The sequence below is a fragment of the Sinocyclocheilus rhinocerous genome, unplaced genomic scaffold, assembly GCF_001515625.1.
Source record: "Sinocyclocheilus rhinocerous isolate Xijiao unplaced genomic scaffold, SAMN03320098_v1.1 scaffold1334, whole genome shotgun sequence".
NCBI classification, from domain to species: Eukaryota; Metazoa; Chordata; class Actinopteri; order Cypriniformes; family Cyprinidae; genus Sinocyclocheilus; species Sinocyclocheilus rhinocerous.
The window spans coordinates 22,643-40,087 of NW_015626864.1; the positions used below are offsets into that span (position 1 = coordinate 22,643).

Consider the following 17,445-nt stretch of genomic DNA (forward strand, 5'->3'; position numbering starts at 1 on the left):
CCTCTTGTCATTTAGAACAGGCTAGGTTACTTGTACAGTGCTGTACATTAGTAAGCTACCTTCACACCATCAACAACTCAGTTTTTCATATTATTTGCATGTCCTCATGGATGATAAATAAAGGCAGTCTACCAAATAGCGGAGCAAACACTCCAGTAATCAGGAATAATTTTATTATATTATTCTGGAATAAATATTGAAATAGAGATTCTGGAATTTGTCAGTAGTTGAAAAGTATATGAAAATAAAAACAATTGCATTTCTGTTGTTTTTAAATGTTGAAAATATTATCAAAATGTGAAAATAATGTACTACAGTTGTACAAGGTCATTGCATAAAAACACAAGCTATCTTATATTTTACATGTGCATTTGTGTTTCCCCTTCATAGTGTGCCAGGTGATTGGCATGTACGATTACACGGCTCAGAACGATGATGAGCTGCCTTTCGGGAAGGGCCAAATCATCAATGTTTTGAGCAGAGAGGATCCTGATTGGTGGAAGGGAGAGCTGAATGGTTCTATTGGCCTTTTCCCATCAAACTACGTCAAGCTGACCACCGACACAGACCCCTGCCAACAATGTGAGTCCAGAACATTCTGTATTTTATACACACTCACACTGAACCGCTCTCTATCCTGCTCAAAGAAATTAGAGATAACAATTAAATTCTGAAATCCCTTTGAGAGACAATTGGCTTGAAGCGTCACCAGTAACATCCAGTTAAATGGACTGTGCCAATGCAGTCATTTCTTTCAAATCTTTGAGGACCTTCTTAAATTTAGTTTTAGTTATGTCCTCCTCACGATGTGGTGAGTTATAGAGCGTCCGATGTCCACACTGAAGCCCCTCCTCTTCCTGTTTCCAAGCAACCTCTCACCTCGTGTTGTAGAGCATTAAAGGGGTCATATGACGTTGCTAAAAAGAACATTATTTTGTGTATTTGGTGTAATGCAATGTGTTTATGCAGTTTAAGGTTAAAAAAACACATTATTTTCCACATAATGTACATTATTGTTGCTCCTCTATGCCCCGCCTTTCTGAAACACGTCGATTTTTACACAGCTCATCGATCTGAAAAGTGAGGTGTACGCTGATTGGCCAGCTATCCAGTGCGTTGTGATTGGCCAAATACCTCAAGCGTGTGACGGAAATGTTTAGCCCCTTACCATATTGTGATGCCTACTCCCGGCACGACGAGACAAAACCAATAAAACCCATTATAAACGAAGGCATTTGTTGCATCCAGCATCATACGACCCCTTTAAGTAGACTCCCATCTCTCTTTCTCCTTCTGCCTGCATGCCGGTGTCCTTGTCATTGTGGCGTCCTGTGAAAAGTGTCTTCCAGATTTCATTTAGTTCTCCTAGCTCGTAAAGATTTTGCACATTGTGGTTTTTATTTTCTTTCCTTTTTTTTTTATTTAGATTTTTTTTCTTTTTCTTTTTTTTTGGCTTATGTGCTGTGTTTTCCTCTTTCTAGGACTCTTATGTTGCCCATATCCCACTCAGCCTTGAAAGTCCTCAAAGCGACCCACTATCCTTTAAACCGTGCCCAGCGGGATGATGGGAGATGGAGCATTGATCATGTGACTGCCCCCCGGCAAAATTGCCAGCCAGCATCCTCCGCATTAAAGCAATTAAATAAACAAGAATGCCTAATATTTGAAGGATCTCTTCCCTTTTTTCTTTTACAAATTCATGAAATTAATCATTCACACTGAATTTGTACAATGAATTGAAACACTAAACAAAAAGTGCTGGATAGTGGGTCCTTTTGTGGCTTTCTATGATCTCACCCCAAAGCCTGTAGGTAAAAAAGCTGTTATGAAGCAACCAATCAAAATGGTTCCATTCAGTGTTAAATTCCGACTAATGCATGCTTTTTTTCGCCCCTCCAAGCCCCGCCCCCGGATTTCTCATTAGACCATAGCACCACAGAATGACCCACTATTCATGAGTCATGACGTAATGGGGTGCAGTTTCAAACATGTGTCATAACTTTGACATGCTTACTAGTGTCATTGCAAACTCATCAAGGCTCTAATATGTGGAATTGAGACATTGTGATGTGTACATCATATCCGACCAATGGAAATTTGGATGCCAAAGTGTGTCTAAAACAAGTCAAGTGATCTCTAAAACGAGTATATACCATGTCAAGAGTCCCAAATGGTCGGATATGTGGACTTCATGTAGAATACTATTGTGTGTCATTCAGAACAATACCCCCCCCCCTCCCCACCCTTTCCAGTACACACAGGTGCTGTCAGTCAATTTGACGGACAGGATGGACATCTCAGTTCATCCGGTCCAGTCACATGCCTCTCTGTGTCATTGTTTGTTACATGTTCATACCAAAACCGTGGATTAATTGATTTGTGTTCGTGTGCTTGCTAGTCTCTTGTTTGATTTTTGATTTTTTTTTGATTGTTTGTTTTGTTGTGTTTGTGTGATGGGGTTGAGAATTGGTGTTGCAAACCAAAAAAAACTGCACAACTGCCACTTAAGGATAATGGTACAGTGATAGTCAAAGTGCGTACATGTATAAAATGTTGCTGGAAGTGACGTACTCGTTAAGGGTGTCCTTACATGATTAGACTTTCAGAGGGTTCATTTCTTATATAATTGTCTTTCCCATATAGATGGATGAATGCTTTTGTTTTGTATTCTCAATCGTTTGCTGTCATCATTCTGTCATGTTGATTGAATTTTCAATTGTTTTTTATGTTGATTTTGAGAACACTAGATTTCAAGGTGTTCTTGATATAACAGCTCACTATTTTTATAATGATCAAAAATTGTTATGCATAGTGTTTAAAAAAAAATCCACTTCAGTATGTATACCGCCCTTTACCGGAAAACAAAAATATGAAAGTTCAAGTAGTGAGTAGAGAGCATTTAGAAAGCGCAAATTTTATGAAATTGAGATGTCATGCTTTGAATAAAACCCTAAACAGCATTAATGTATTGAACATAAGCTTACCCTTCTATTCACAAATGCTTATGACTAAATAGACGTTTACAAGTGAAACATGAAAGACTGGAATTTTCTTTTAAATATCAGAACAAGAGACCATTAGATCATCCAGTGTGTTTTTTTTTTTCCTGCTTGTTAGAAAGCAATCAAAGCATGGCATTAATTTGTACTCCTACAGTATTGTACTGACAACACATGAACTAAATTTTTTTTTTTTTTTATTCTGCCTCACAACAATGTTGTAATTTTAATACTGAGAAACAAGACATGACATCATGTCTGTGTGGTTCTTTATTGGTTCCACAGTATTTGAGGTTGCTGATTTATTATTGGCTGGATGGACCGTCTCTTGCAAGGTTTTTTGTTTTGTTTTGTTTTATTTTGAAAATCATCCTCAGACTACAGAAGCACAACTGCTTCCTTCCCATTTGAGTATTTGCAATACTCTGTAATACAATGCATTCGTTCTGAATATCTCACCAAAATGTCCAAAACATTAACCGTTGTACTTGACTATTAAAGCATTTTATCAAAATAAAATGAATGTACATTTAAAAACTCAACTATATACAACAATTCCTAGCTTTAAACAAAGTGTCATACCACCTTTATAAAAAATGTGTAACCATTAAAGAACTTCATGGCAACTGCAGACTGGCTTTATTTATTTATTTTCAATCTGCTACCAGATGAAGTGATTGTGTCACTATCACACGCATAATGGTTTTGAATGCACAATAATGTTTAATTCAAGATTCACATGTATGGCATAAAATCAGTATTGCATGAGGAATATGCCTGCATGCATATTCTATAGAAGTGAATGAACGTTTAGGTTGCTTTTTTAAACAGCTGTCTGGAATAACTGATTCTGATTGGGCAATCGCAGCATTCTGCGGTCAAATATTTTTGTATAGTTGAGCGTATTCCTACAATAACTGCTAGTTATGCCTCGTATCACTCCGTCATCTCTTTCTTCTCACATAATAAAGTAAGTTCAACTCAAATCAATGTTGCATGTCCAGTTATTTATTTGATAAGTGTAATAAGCTTCATGACAGGCCCTTTATTTTGTAATAATCATATACTATTCCTTACTTAATGCAAAGAGAAAAAAACATTCAGCTTTAATTTCCAGTATTATTCTTACCAAAGTAATACAAGTTTGTTGTAAGTGCTTGATTGTTGCCTGCTTAAAATACAACTGAATTTATGTACGTATGAATTATTAATCTTTTTTTTTTAATGTATTAATCTAAGCATGAGATGTGACTGTGCATGACCTCTGTGCGTTTCACAGGGTGTGCCGACCTCCACCTGCTCGACATGCTGACCCCAGTGGAACGGAAGAGGCAGGGTTACACACATGAGCTTATTGTTACAGAGGAGAACTATGTCAATGACCTGCAGCTAGTCACTGAGGTAAAACTCATAAGCAATGAAGGTTTAATCAAGCCTATAGAGTGGCCAAGATCAATAGTAGTCAGCTCTGTTGTTTGATGTTTAAAAAAAGTCAAGAAACTGCTGTTAATAAGTATGTAATTGTATTTTTAAAAGTTCTAACCAATATTTATGGTTTGCTTTCAGACGTTCCAGAAGCCTCTGCTGGAGTCGGAATTGTTGACTGAGAAGGAGGTGGCCATGATCTTTGTCAACTGGAAAGAGCTGATCATGTGCAACATTAAACTGCTCAAGTATGCCACCTACTGAGGAAATCCTGACTCCATCATTAGTTGCCATGCATTTTAAGCTCCATTTGTGTTTATTCTATGATAGAAATTGCTCTAAAGCTGTTAATATGCAGTGCAGTAACAATGACATAACAATGTAGTGCATCAGTATTTATTAAAGTAATGCAGCATGTCAGGTCATTTAATTAAATAGTCACACTTCACAGCTTTATTAAACAGATGTTGAGACAACTATAAGAATAGGATGTAATTCCATCTAATGAGCATTACATGGCTTACCCAGAATGCCCCTCTGTCTCCAGGGCGTTGCGGGTGAGGAAGAAGATGTCAGGTGAGCGCATGCCGGTGAAGATGATTGGTGATATCCTGACGGCTCAGCTTCCTCACATGCAGCCTTACATCCGCTTCTGCAGCTGCCAGCTCAACGGCGCCACCCTCATTCAGCAGAAGACAGACGAGGTGCCTGAATTCAAAGAGTTTGTTAAGGTGAGCCTAGCAAACAGGCAATGGGTTAATCAAATGTGATGCTTAAATTAAGTTTTTTATTCAAATGTCCACTTTCCTTTTTTATTGTGATATTGTTTGCACATTTTTCTTCTGTGTGTTTCCTGTTTATCTCTGTGCAGCTGGTTTGACACAATCTGTATTGTGAAAAGGGATATAAAAACTAGAGGCTTGCATAGTTCATATTTTATGCATGTTTTATTTTTTTTTTAATCTTTATGCATGTTTGTATGTTTTACAGAGGTTGGCGATGGACCCTCGCTGTAAGGGAATGCCCCTGTCCAGTTTCCTCCTCAAACCCATGCAGAGAGTCACCCGATACCCCCTCATCATCAAAAACGTATGTACACAATCTTGATAATCAACTATTTCCAAACTACTATATGAAGAACCGGTAACACATTGAAAACAAACACTACAAAAGCACATAAACCATCTGCACTCTTCTACTTTGACATCACTTCCCTTTGGCTTCATGTATCTAGACCCATCGTCTCATGTTTCTTCTCCCCTCACGCTCAGATTTTAGAGAACACTCCAGAAAGCCACCCGGACCACAGTCACCTGCGGCTGGCTCTGGAGAAGGCTGAAGAGCTGTGCTCGCAAGTCAACGAAGGCGTGCGAGAGAAAGAAAACTCAGACCGGCTGGAGTGGATCCAGGCACATGTGCAGTGTGAGGGGCTGTCAGAGGTAACACAAACCTGGTGCATTATCACAGTCCATAGACAGGCTCACTCAGTGAAATAAACCATTGTATTTAATTAGCTTTTCAAGAGACTATTTTTGTATGCACCAGTAAAAAAACAAAAACATGAAAGGGGTGCAATAGTTGTCATCATTCTAAAGTTTGAGGTCGGGATGGTTTTTTAAATGTTTTTGAAAGTCTCTTATGTTCACCAAGGCTGTATTTATTTGATCAAAAATACAGTAAAACGGTAATATTGTGAAATGTTATTACAATATAAAAGAACTGTTTTCATTTGAATTGAATTTTCAGCATCATTACTCCAGTCTTCAGCGTCACATGACCCTTCAGAAATCATTCTAATATGCTGATCTGCTGCTCAAGAAAGATTTCTAATTATCATCAATGTTAAAAATAGTTGTGCCGCTTCATATTTTTGTGGAAACATTTTTAAAGGATTCTTTAATGAATAGAATGTTTGAAATAACGGCATTTGCTTGGAATAGAAATCTTTTGTGACATTATAAATCTTTTGTCAGTTTTTATCAATTTAATGCATCCTTGCTGAAATAAACTATTCATTTCTTTCAAAAAAAAATTAAATCTTACGGACCCTGAACTTTTAAACAGTATTGTGTATTTATCAAGTTGTTTTCTCATGACAATCTAGATGAAATCTCTGTAATAAAGGTTTTTCTCTCTCTTTACAGCAACTTGTGTTCAACTCGGTTACAAACTGTCTGGGCCCTCGGAAGTTCCTGCACAGTGGAAAACTCTACAAAGCCAAAAGCAACAAGGAGCTTTACGGCTTCCTGTTTAACGATTTCCTGCTCCTCACGCAGATCATCAAACCTCTGGGCTCGTCTGGAACAGACAAAGTCTTCAGTGCGAAATCCCACCTGCAGTATCGCATGTACAAAACGGTGAGACCGTTATTTATTTGCAGTCAGTTTTTGACCTTTAATATGGTATTTATTCCTTGACCTTTAATCTGACTCATTGACCTCTGCAGCCCATCTTTCTCAATGAGGTGCTGGTGAAGCTGCCCACTGATCCTTCAGGAGATGAACCTATATTCCACATATCTCACATCGACAGAGTCTACACTATACGGGCTGAGAGCATCAACGAGCGGTATTTGATCATTATTTGTGTATTATTTAGAACTGTACCTATTAATCAAGAGACATATGCTCAGACATTTTTGAAGAGCACACACATGCTGTATCTTGACAATGTTCTTCTCTTCCATCCTGTAATCCTGCAGGACGGCTTGGGTGCAGAAGATCAAAGCTGCATCTGAGCTCTTCATCGAAACAGAGAAGAAGAAGAGAGAGAAAGCCTACTTGGGTTTGTCTCACATCTCGCTGCTTTAATAAATCAATGCATGCCCTGAGTGTTTGCTAAGCACTGGTTTTGTGTTTCCGTTATGTTTGCAGTGAGGTCTCAGAGGGCCACTGGTATCGGGCGGCTAATGGTGAACATTGTTGAAGGCATTGAGTTAAAGCCCTGCCGCTCAAATGGTAAAGAATGAATACTGCATAATAAGATTTAAGGTGCTTTACTAGGTTGTAAACATTTTAGTTCTATTGATTATATCATAAATGGCCATTGTGCGTGTACAGGGAAGAGTAACCCATACTGTGAGGTGACGATGGGCTCTCAGTGTCACGTCACTAAGACGCTGCAGGACACTCTGAACCCTAAATGGAACTCAAACTGCCAGTTCTTCATCAAAGACCTGGAGCAGGATGTGCTGTGCGTCACTGTGTTTGAGAGGGATCAGTTCTCCCCGGACGGTCAGTATACTTATTCACATACTTTGCTTTTCGTATGCAGTATGTATAGTCTCACATATAATTATATATATGTGTGTGTGTGTGTGTGTGTGTGTGTGTGTGTGTTTACACACTAGTGTTCAAATGTTAATAAAGTCAATAGAACCTTTTTTGAAAGAAATTAATACTTAAGCAAGATCCCATTAAAATGATTAAAAGTGACAGTAAATTTACATTGTTACAAAAAATTTTTATTTCAAATAAATGTTGTTCTTTTGAACTTTCTATTCATCAAACAGTCCTAAAAGGAAAAACTGATTAAAACTGTTATTTTATAACAATATACAATATTTCCGAATATTGCTGTTTTTACTTCAAATAAATGCAGACTTGGTGTGATATTAAAAAATATCCCAAAACTTTTGAGTGGCAGTTTTTAATCACAAATTCATAATAAAATTTTTTCTCTCTCTACGTCTTTCTAGATTTCTTGGGCAGGACGGAGATTCGGCTGGCCGACATCAAGAAGGACCAGGGCTCTAAGGGGCCCATCACCAAGCGTCTGCTTTTACACGAAGTCCCTACGGGAGAGATTGTGGTGCGACTGGACCTCCAGCTCTTTGACGAACCCTGACCCACGTTGTTTGACCTGATCTTCTGACCCCCCAGATTCCATTTCCGCTACTCCTCTGTGGTGAAAGCCCACCATCCAGATGTGACAGTCCCACTCCACCCAGCGTCATGAATCCCAGAATGTGAATGTGTGTATTTGCGCAAGCGTTTGTGAGTCTGCAAAATGCTGTAACAGTCTTAATCGGTGATCCCAATTGGATTTTTATTGTCCTTGATACCTTTTCAAGACAAGTGTGTGAGTGAAAATGAGTGATGTACTGTAGAGGGAACCTCTCAGTTCCCTAATGATGTGAAGGACGTCTCAGGATGCTGTGATTTTTTTTAAAGAGTCAAACATACAGTAGTTGTATTTAACACTCTAATGACCCGAGAACAGTAGTGCCATTTGAAACAATATTCTTACAGGTTTTCATTCTAGAATGATCCTGTGTATTCTAGAATGAAAACCTGTAAGAATATTGTTTCAAATGGCACTACTGCACTGTCATTGCAGTGAAATCCATCGTTATGGGTGAATCTCATGAAACCTTATTTGCATAATTCTAAAAAATTTATAATTCTCATAACTGTAATGTGAAAAAATATTTAATTTCATTATGGTAAAATATGTTGTACTGCTTTTAATTTATGCAGGTTTACATTTAAAAAATCTTTGTAATTTAAAAAAATATTCTATTATAGTTATCTATTGAGAATCATAAAATATAATGGTCCTGAAATAGCTCATATTTTAATGCAAAATACTCTGGGGATTTTGGTGTGAACTGGACATGCTTTTGTGAGATTCACCCTTATAGTCTTACTGGCTGTTCAACATTTTATTCCATAATTTTGGTCATTAACACTAAAAGCTAAAACCAGGTTTTGCTGGCAAACCTCTCGAGTGTCAATCGACTCATTTATTTGTTTTCTGTTTTTACTGAAAGATATTTGGTGACCGTTCAACAGCTGAATGAAGTCCAGATGTTTTGAGGTTCTGTTAAATGTGAGCATGTTCAGGGAAATTTTCAGCAAGTCTCGAAACGATATGACCACAGATGCTTCATGGGAAGACTATTTTAATATAAACTAAATGAATTCTGATAGGGAAATCGTTATATTTGTTTTTCAGCATTGTTTGTTATGTAGCTTTTATTTATTTTTATGTTGTTGAGAATGGGACACATTTCAGAGGCCAACTGAAATATCATAGCAGCAAGGTTGATCAGAAGCAAATGATTAGAATAAAATAATTAATTTTAAAAAAACATATATTTGTCAAATGTCCCTGAAAGGCCATTACAAAGTAAACTATTTAATATACAGTACTATATTTCAGTTTGATACTGCATTACTAATAAGTTCACAGTTTGTTTTTGATTTATGTATGTTGATTTTTTTTTATTCTTGTGCTGTTAGGCATTAGTGATCAACACTGTAGTTATGTCATATTTGTAAAAAATAAGAGATGTCAGAGTTCATATTTTGTAACTGTTCTTATTTGCTTTTTTGTTATTTATTTGCAGAAAACTAGCAAGCTGGTTTATAGTGTTAACGGTTTGGCAAGTTGAAACCATGAACCAGTGAGCAAAAGGGATCAATCTTCACCCATATCTGCTGCAAATGTCTTCAGTTCTTCAGATATGTCTTAGAAAGAGCCCACTGTTTTTACATGGAAGATGAAATATGTTGAGTTTGTGTGGGTCTTATTCATTTGCCCTCAGTTATCACAATACTGAGTCTGAGAAAGGTGCTGTTTCCTTTTGGACTGAAGCAGGGGGATCGGTTTTGTTAAATGTGTGTGTTTTCCTCTCTAGATGCAATATACACATTAATATTCCACTGCTGTGCTAGTGAGATGCCAGAGTGATCAAGGAAAACAGCTACGGTGGGGCCAGCAAGTTATTCCACTTGGTTTTTCTATGTGTGTGTATGTGCGTATATATGAGAGAGAGTGATTCTTAGTGCTTTGAATGCTTTCTGCTGGGTCACTGTCCCCAAACCTCATCTCAAAGAATATTTCAGACAATGCAAGGGGTCATGGTCACATCTTTTCTTTTCTTTTTTTCCCCTCTTTCCCTTCTTCCCTTATCTTTTATCAGGCACACTGTACATTTGCCCTCACCTTCATTGTTTTTTAATGAGCAAAGCCCCATTGATTGAACGGTAATAATATGTGTCTATGTTTAAAACTTTGAATGGAGTATAATATATTACAAACTGAGAAGTAAATATGTTGATGACAGCGTATTGTTATCAATGTAGAAGCAGTGTGTTGTCTTGATGTTGCAAATAAAATTCAATTGGACCAAGATGTAATGCAAATTATTTTTTCGTTGCATACAGTTTATTATGCTGTCAAAACGAGTGTTTAGTTAAAAGAATGCCACGGTTTTCACGTCAGCTCGCATTTATCAAAGTATTTTACTTCTAATGGCTATAAGCATGTTTCTCAGGAGGCGTGTCAGTACGATTACACGACGTCTAGGCTTCACGGAACAATTTGAAAAACAACTAAATTATCTTTGTGTATGTGTTTGTCCTTATTGTACAATAGTTTTGCTTTTATCGTCTATAGAGGCGTTGTTAAATGAGAGCCTTTGAATCCAACTTTAACGACCATTGAACGGCATGTCCTGATTTGCGAAGGACAAGTAAACAAGCGGTGTCTATGAAAAACACACGGTCGAAAGAGAGCAACAGTGTGAGGGTAAAACACTGAATTACCACAAGACCATGTATATTGTCGCTAATATTGTGTACGAATGTTGTATCTCGACGAGCAATCGCGAGTGTTTTGTTCTGCACGTTCACTGTCCTCTTAGGTAACTGTGTGTTTGCTCTTCCACCATAAAGTCATCGACTTCTTTGGGATGTTCGCGACAATGTCCTTCCAGAGAGTTCGGCAGTTGAGGGTTTTGAAGGTACACTGTCACTCAAGTTAAAAGCTAATTCAATATAAAGTCGATTGTGAATACGCGCTGCAGGACTTCCTCGCCCAGTGCTCGTTTTAAAATCAGTGAAGGCACGAAGTATCAAATGATACTTTTCATAAACTATTGTCTAATAAAATTAACCTAGCATGACAAATTACAGTATGAGCCCTCCCTTTCAGCTTACTGGTGTGTACTGGAATTAGGGATGGGCGTATCGATCCGAAGTATCGATATATCGATACTGACGCGAGTATCGAAAGTATCGATACTCAAACAAAAAATATCGATACTAAGGTGCGTTTTATTTACTAGTGGTTTTGTTTATTTAACAAAAATAATAATAATAATGCGTACAATATGCATTGAATTGGACGAATAACCTTTGTTAGCGAATAATTGTGTAGGATAGAACTATTTTCCTGCCCATCTGAACACATGCAAATGTTGCAAGACAGAACTTATCAGAGGACAGAAAAAAACATAAATGTTTGAGTTATTTCACAGTAAACAAATTGCAATTGTAGCCTACATAGTTTGTGCAATTACAATTATTTAAATTGAACGTTGAAAGATAATATTGATCATGTAAAGGTTGCATTTTATGCATGCAACAGCCATTCACTGGCAGTCCCTAATGGCAGTATAAATATTGCACTAAATCAAAAGTTCAAATGTTACAAATAAGTTAGAATATTAATGTTGTAATACTGGTAGCACTAATATAAAAATGTGATGATATATGTTACAAAAAAGTAACAATTTTGAAATACGTTGATGGTTGTATTTTTTTGTATTTGATCTCAGTATTCCTATCAATGTTGTATAAGGGTTTTTTATGCATAATAGTAACCCTAGAATGTGATCAAACAGTTTAAAATAGCTGGGCTAAGATATATAACAATTTTTAAGACTGCAGAAATATGTTAATTCAGTATACACATTATCCCACCGGTTACAATTGTGACTGACCATAAAATAAAAATTTTCACACACTTTTCCCAAAAAAAAAAATGTATTAATTATTTCAAAGGGTTACTAATGACACATCATTTGGATATTTTCATGTCTGGGAAAAATTTGGGATTAAACGGGTTAAAATGCGTTTTAAACAAAGTTAAGTGGTTTTCATTACCCATTTTACTCTTAGTAATTTAATAATTTCATAAATTTCATAATTTAAAAGTTTAGTGCAGAAGTATCGAATCGGTATCGATATCGACGATACTGCCTTGAAAAATATCGGTATCGTATCGAAAACAAAATAAGGGGTATCGCCCATCCCTAACTGGAATGGAAATTTTTTTTTAGAAAAAATATTTTAATTATTAACAAGAATGTGTGTTTTGTGTGTGTAACGTTACCTTGTTTCAAAAAAAAGAAAAAAAAGTGACACCCATGATTTTAATTGACAGCACAACAAGTAAATTAATAATAAGAAGTTTGTGACGTGTTTTTGTAAGTTATTTTTGGAACCTTTAAAAAAATCTGAAGTTCACCCTCTTATTATAAGAATATGTACAGCTTTGTCCAACTCTTTACAAATGTCTTGTTCAGATGTCAGCTAATGGAAAAATGGATGGCAGGGTATTACAGAGATCTATGGTGCAAATTATATGACTTTATGTTTCTTTAATTTAGTTCCTTTGGTTGGATAGTTGGATTCAAAGGAATGTCTCTCCATTGTCACAACTCTGCACCAAAGCAAATAATGTCAAGAAGCCTGTCAGATATACAAGTATAAGTAAGTTAACAGGATTTTTATTACACTTATTTAACTTTTTGTTCTGTGGTGTCTTATTTTAGGAATATTGAGGCACTTATTGAGGCACTTTTTTGCATCTATGATTCCATTAAAGGGGTGGTTCATTGCGATTTCACTTTTTTAACGTTAGTTAGTGTGTAATGTTGCTGTTTGAGCATAAACAATATCTGCAAAGTTACGAAGCTGAAAGTTCAATGCAAACGGAGATATCGTCTTTTAAAATTCTGGCAGTTTAATGCCTACAAAAACGGCTGGTAGGGACTACAACGAGTTACTTCCCGGGTTCGTGACATCACAAACCCAGATAAACCCCGCCCTCGGGAAAATGCAACAAAGGGGGCATATCCTGTTCCTCGTGTCCCCCTGCTCTGCACACGCTCTGCATCTCTCTCTCTCTCTCTCTCATTCAGCTCAGCTCCAACAATGAACTGATGTTTCTTTAATTTAGTTCCTTTGGTTGGATAGTTGGATTCAAAGGAATGTCTCTCCATTGTCACAACTCTGCACCAAAGCAAATAATGTCAAGAAGCCTGTCAGATATACAAGTATAAGTAAGTTAACAGGATTTTTATTACACTTATTTAACTTTTTGTTCTGTGGTGTCTTATTTTAGGAATATTGAGGCACTTATTGAGGCACTTTTTTGCATCTATGATTCCATTAAAGGGGTGGTTCATTGCGATTTCACTTTTTTAACGTTAGTTAGTGTGTAATGTTGCTGTTTGAGCATAAACAATATCTGCAAAGTTACGAAGCTGAAAGTTCAATGCAAACGGAGATATCGTCTTTTAAAATTCTGGCAGTTTAATGCCTACAAAAACGGCTGGTAGGGACTACAACGAGTTACTTCCCGGGTTCGTGACATCACAAACTCAGATAAACCCCGCCCTCGGGAAAAGGCAACATAGGGGGCATATCCTGTTCCTCGTGTCCCCCTGCTCTGCACACGCTCTGCATCTCTCTCTCTCTCTCTCTCATTCAGCTCAGCTCCAACAATGAACTGTTACAATAATATACGTATTTTCATATAGCTATGAGAAGCGTTAAACATGGACGCGCGTGCAGTTGCCGTACTGTATTAAAGCTTTAATCAGGATAAAACCGTATATTAAAAGCTAACATAAGCAGTTGCATTTACAAATACCAGTGTATCTAAAAGTATGAGACAACAACAAACAAAAAACATAGGCCATTCCACAAAAGGTTCTTCATAAAAGGTTCTTCAGATTATTAAAATGTCCTTCATAGTAAAAAAAAAAAAAAAAACCTTTTCAGAACATTTTGCTGAAAGGTCCTTTGGGGAACCAAGAAATTTTCTTCTATTGCAGCATGGCAAAATCCTCCTTTTGAAAACCTTATTTTTACATGTTGACTTGGTTAGTGCATTTATAGAGGCTTATTCTGCATTACTCTTCAGCAAGTTAATTGAGTGAGTTTGCTTCTTGCTTTTATTATATGCATTAATATAATGTTGTCTCTACCCTAGAGAAGGCAAAACCAAAAACTATAATCGATATTGCCAAATTACTGCAGCAAAAGGCCAAGGAGACCAAAGAGAAGAAACAATCAGTGATCACTGCTTCTGCATTGAAAGCTGCTACTAGTTCAACCAAACAGGCTACACCAGATAAATTGAATGACCGGAGTGATGCCAAAGAAATTATTTCCAATGCAAAAATTCAAACTTCTGCCAGCACCCTTCCAGCAAAAGATGCTGTGGATAGTTATTCAGCACCTGACACTGCCATAGTCGATTCTTCTGTGAATTTTGCATATTCAAAAGATGTTGACCAAATAGCCACGGAAGGTCTGCATAATAAGACATACACTGAAATAATGAATGCAAAAGATGCAGCACCCCAAGCTGTTGAGTCAGCTGTAGAATCGCCCACAATTAATGCTCCACAAGAGGCTTCAACTCAAGGAGAGATGACTACAAATATCAGTCAAGTTTCTGAGCTGTCTTCAACAAACCTCTCGGAAGTCATTCCATTTTATGAGGATGTTGCTTCTGCCTCTGAAAAACATGCTGGAGAAACTAGTGATGGAAGAGTTTACATGCCTGCTGTTATGGTGACTTCCAAAGTTATGGCAACTCCTGAAGTTTCATCTGCACATGAGAACAGTCAGGAGCCTTTTGATGTTTCAGAAGTGGTTGCAGTGACCAGTGCATCAACTTTTATAAACATTGCACAGTACTCTTCACAGTCTCAGTTCACTCAGTCTCAAGACTTTCTAGCTCCCACTTGGTCTTCAAATGTCAAAGCAGACAAACCTTCTGGCCAAGAGATCATAGATCAGGCAGTTGGGTCTTTTCCAGAGGGCACAGCTGACTCCATACTAGATATTACCAGTGCTGAAGCTGTGGCAGTTACTTCTGGAGAAGTTCCAACCCTTCAAGAAGTTTGCCATGAAGAAGCAATTCAGGTCTTTGACCCCATGCCTGAAGTCTCTTCACCTCAATCAACTGAGGATCTTCCTGTTGTTGAGACCACATCTGCCTCTCTAAGTAAAGCCGGGAAGGTAGATCCTCTGTCAGAAATGTCTGGTGATGCTCAGAGATCCATCAGTCTGAAGGACCCAATTCTAGTGCAAACTGATGTTTTAGAGGAAGAGGATCAGACAGAGGGAGCTGAGGAGTTGACTGAGGGTACGTGTCACCCTTCCTGCATTCAATACATAAATCCATATTTTCCAAAAAATAGGAATATTTTGTTGTTGTTTATGCACCCTCCCTATTTTTTTGTGGACAGTTATTTGTGGGAAATTACTCCAAGATATTGCAAATGTTTTATTATCATAAAGTTAAGATTCATAAATGTATAATTTTATGCACTTCAATGTTGAAATACATTTACTTGCATCGTTGCTTTTAAGTTGTTATAGTGCAACACAGAGTCATTATCTTTAAATCTTTCATTTTTGTTTTTGGTTGCTTCTTGTCATGTTTGCTGCATATCATGCATTTGTTATTATAATTTTTTTTTTAATGTATTTATTTTCGCAGAAAATGCTAAGGTTCATTACATAGTTTAGAACTAGAATTCTTTTGCATTCTGTTTTTACTCAGTTGTCTAGTTCTGACTTCTGGGATTTTAGCTTTAGCAGTATTTAAAGATTTTTTCCCCCTAAAATAAACGAAAGACCTGCCATGATGCCACACAAACATAAGCAGGAGAGTTTAGTCTCTAATCTGACAGATGTCTGCATTTAAGAACTGACCTGCTGTAACAACGAAGGGAAAGTTTATATGTGTACAGCATCTGTAAACATTTTCCCATAACACAAATATTTGCTCACACTGATGCCTGTATTGAATCAGCATGGGTTTCTCTGTGGTAAAGTCACAGAGCTACGAAGGCGTTGTTTCTTTTGAGCTATTCTGATCTTTACCACAAGAGGGTGGACTGGTGCCTGTCTCTTGACATCCTTTATTATGTTTTTTTTTTGTTGTTGTTGCTTTTTTGCATTCTAAAATGCAAATACTTTTATTGTGATAAGTTCAAATTAATTGGTAGGTAAAAATCGTTTTTTTATTTAAGCATGCAGTGAAGTAGAATTATAATCTGAATTTTATCATCCAAGTACATAATGAAAGTATTAATTAAATATTGACATTTTAGAATTATTGCATATATATATATGTAACAACTAACAGGAATTTCTTTCACATCTGCAGAACAACTGGATTCAATACAGAGACTCTTTCTCGACAAGCTAAGGGAATACTCTACAAAGAGCCAGTATATACATAAATCAAATAACATTAAAACATTCCATGCATTCCGATATATACCAGACTTCTCATATCTTTTTAATAGCACATTTTTCCATGTTTAACCTTGTTCGTGTTGTCCATAGAGCCTCTGGTGGCCCTGTAGATGCTGGACCAGAATATGAGAAAGCTTTAAGTGAAGAACTAACCAAACTCCAGAGACTCTATGGGAGTGGAGTCTTAACCAAGTTCCCAGAATTTAAGTTCTCTGGTGGGTGTATTTTTGCCTTTACCCTGTTTGAGTTACCGCATTTTTGCTGCACATTTAGAATGATTATTAAATTAACTTTTTTTTTGTCGTCTTCTTCCTTTTCAGAGCCTGTACTGGATGAAAGCAGCTCAAAATGAAAAGCACACCATGACATTGTCATAGAAGTATGTCATTTATGATATGTTTTAAGAGGCACTAATATTTGATTATAAATGGCTAAATTATTTGCGGTTAGCCTACAGACCTGCAATCGGTAAAAAAGAAAAAAAGAAAAAGAAAGGGAAAGCAAAAATTAAAGTTGATTAAACTTTAACATTTTCACACTGTGATTTATTAAGTTTTTTAACGCTCCGAATTACTAATTAAAACTACCGAGCACCTTACAAAATTTCTTTTATAACATACACGTTACATTGTCCCCACAGAAGTCTCAAGGGACGAACACTTTTCCCTATACCGTAATGTCTCCTCCCACCTCATAAATATTCATAAGCAAAGTTGTCTGCGTGCCGT

At 36.9% G+C, this 17,445-nt stretch overlaps 3 protein-coding genes across 4 annotated transcripts in view; all 3 read left to right on the forward strand.

Annotated features, from left to right (window-relative positions):
• The window catches only part of LOC107718832 (intersectin-1-like), a gene marked incomplete at its 5' end in the record, with an annotated part of 28,868 nt that extends 20,007 nt beyond the window's left edge, over positions 1–8,861 (forward strand). The window contains 12 exon segments of the mRNA XM_016526070.1: positions 391–582; positions 4,279–4,400; positions 4,566–4,672; positions 4,972–5,155; positions 5,415–5,513; positions 5,696–5,863; positions 6,569–6,781; positions 6,871–6,992; positions 7,126–7,208; positions 7,298–7,381; positions 7,484–7,657; positions 8,122–8,861. Coding sequence (XP_016381556.1) covers positions 391–582; positions 4,279–4,400; positions 4,566–4,672; positions 4,972–5,155; positions 5,415–5,513; positions 5,696–5,863; positions 6,569–6,781; positions 6,871–6,992; positions 7,126–7,208; positions 7,298–7,381; positions 7,484–7,657; positions 8,122–8,270 — 1,697 coding nt within the window.
• A 2,256-nt stretch (positions 8,862–11,117) lies between these two features.
• Positions 11,118–14,988, forward strand: LOC107718838 (uncharacterized). The gene is made up of 4 exons (XM_016526083.1): positions 11,118–11,172; positions 12,823–12,925; positions 14,433–14,907; positions 14,982–14,988. Exons 1-4 carry the CDS (start codon positions 11,122–11,124, stop codon positions 14,986–14,988), a joined length of 636 nt encoding a protein of 211 aa, XP_016381569.1. The 5' UTR covers positions 11,118–11,121.
• On the forward strand, positions 14,977–17,438 carry LOC107718269 (uncharacterized). Of its 2 annotated transcripts, XM_016525280.1 has the most exons (5): positions 14,977–15,596; positions 16,626–16,689; positions 16,808–16,932; positions 17,038–17,096; positions 17,358–17,438. In XM_016525280.1, the coding sequence occupies exons 1-4, from the start codon at positions 15,005–15,007 to the stop codon at positions 17,067–17,069; spliced, it is 813 nt and encodes a 270-aa protein (XP_016380766.1). In that variant the 5' UTR covers positions 14,977–15,004; the 3' UTR covers positions 17,070–17,096; positions 17,358–17,438. The 2 variants fall into 2 exon arrangements, with proteins under 2 accessions (XP_016380766.1, XP_016380756.1); XM_016525270.1 differs by lacking the exon at positions 17,358–17,438 and having other exon boundaries at positions 17,038–17,143.
• Positions 17,439–17,445: the final 7 nt, after the last annotated feature.

What these genes read in the sequence shown, in the direction of transcription:
- LOC107718269 (XM_016525280.1), top strand. Translation starts at nt 15,005, where the DNA reads ATGCCTGCTGTTATGGTGACTTCCAAAGTTATGGCAACTCCTGAAGTT. An exon ending in AGCTGAGGAGTTGACTGAGG is followed by an intron (nt 15,597 to 16,625) that starts GTACGTGTCACC and finishes TCACATCTGCAG; the next exon opens with AACAACTGGATTCAATACAG. An exon ending in CCCAGAATTTAAGTTCTCTG is followed by an intron (nt 16,933 to 17,037) that starts GTGGGTGTATTT and finishes CTTCCTTTTCAG; the next exon opens with AGCCTGTACTGGATGAAAGC.
- LOC107718838 (XM_016526083.1), top strand. Translation starts at nt 11,122, where the DNA reads ATGTTCGCGACAATGTCCTTCCAGAGAGTTCGGCAGTTGAGGGTTTTG. An exon ending in GGCAGTTGAGGGTTTTGAAG is followed by an intron (nt 11,173 to 12,822) that starts GTACACTGTCAC and finishes TCTTTAATTTAG; the next exon opens with TTCCTTTGGTTGGATAGTTG. An exon ending in TGTCAGATATACAAGTATAA is followed by an intron (nt 12,926 to 14,432) that starts GTAAGTTAACAG and finishes TCTCTACCCTAG; the next exon opens with AGAAGGCAAAACCAAAAACT.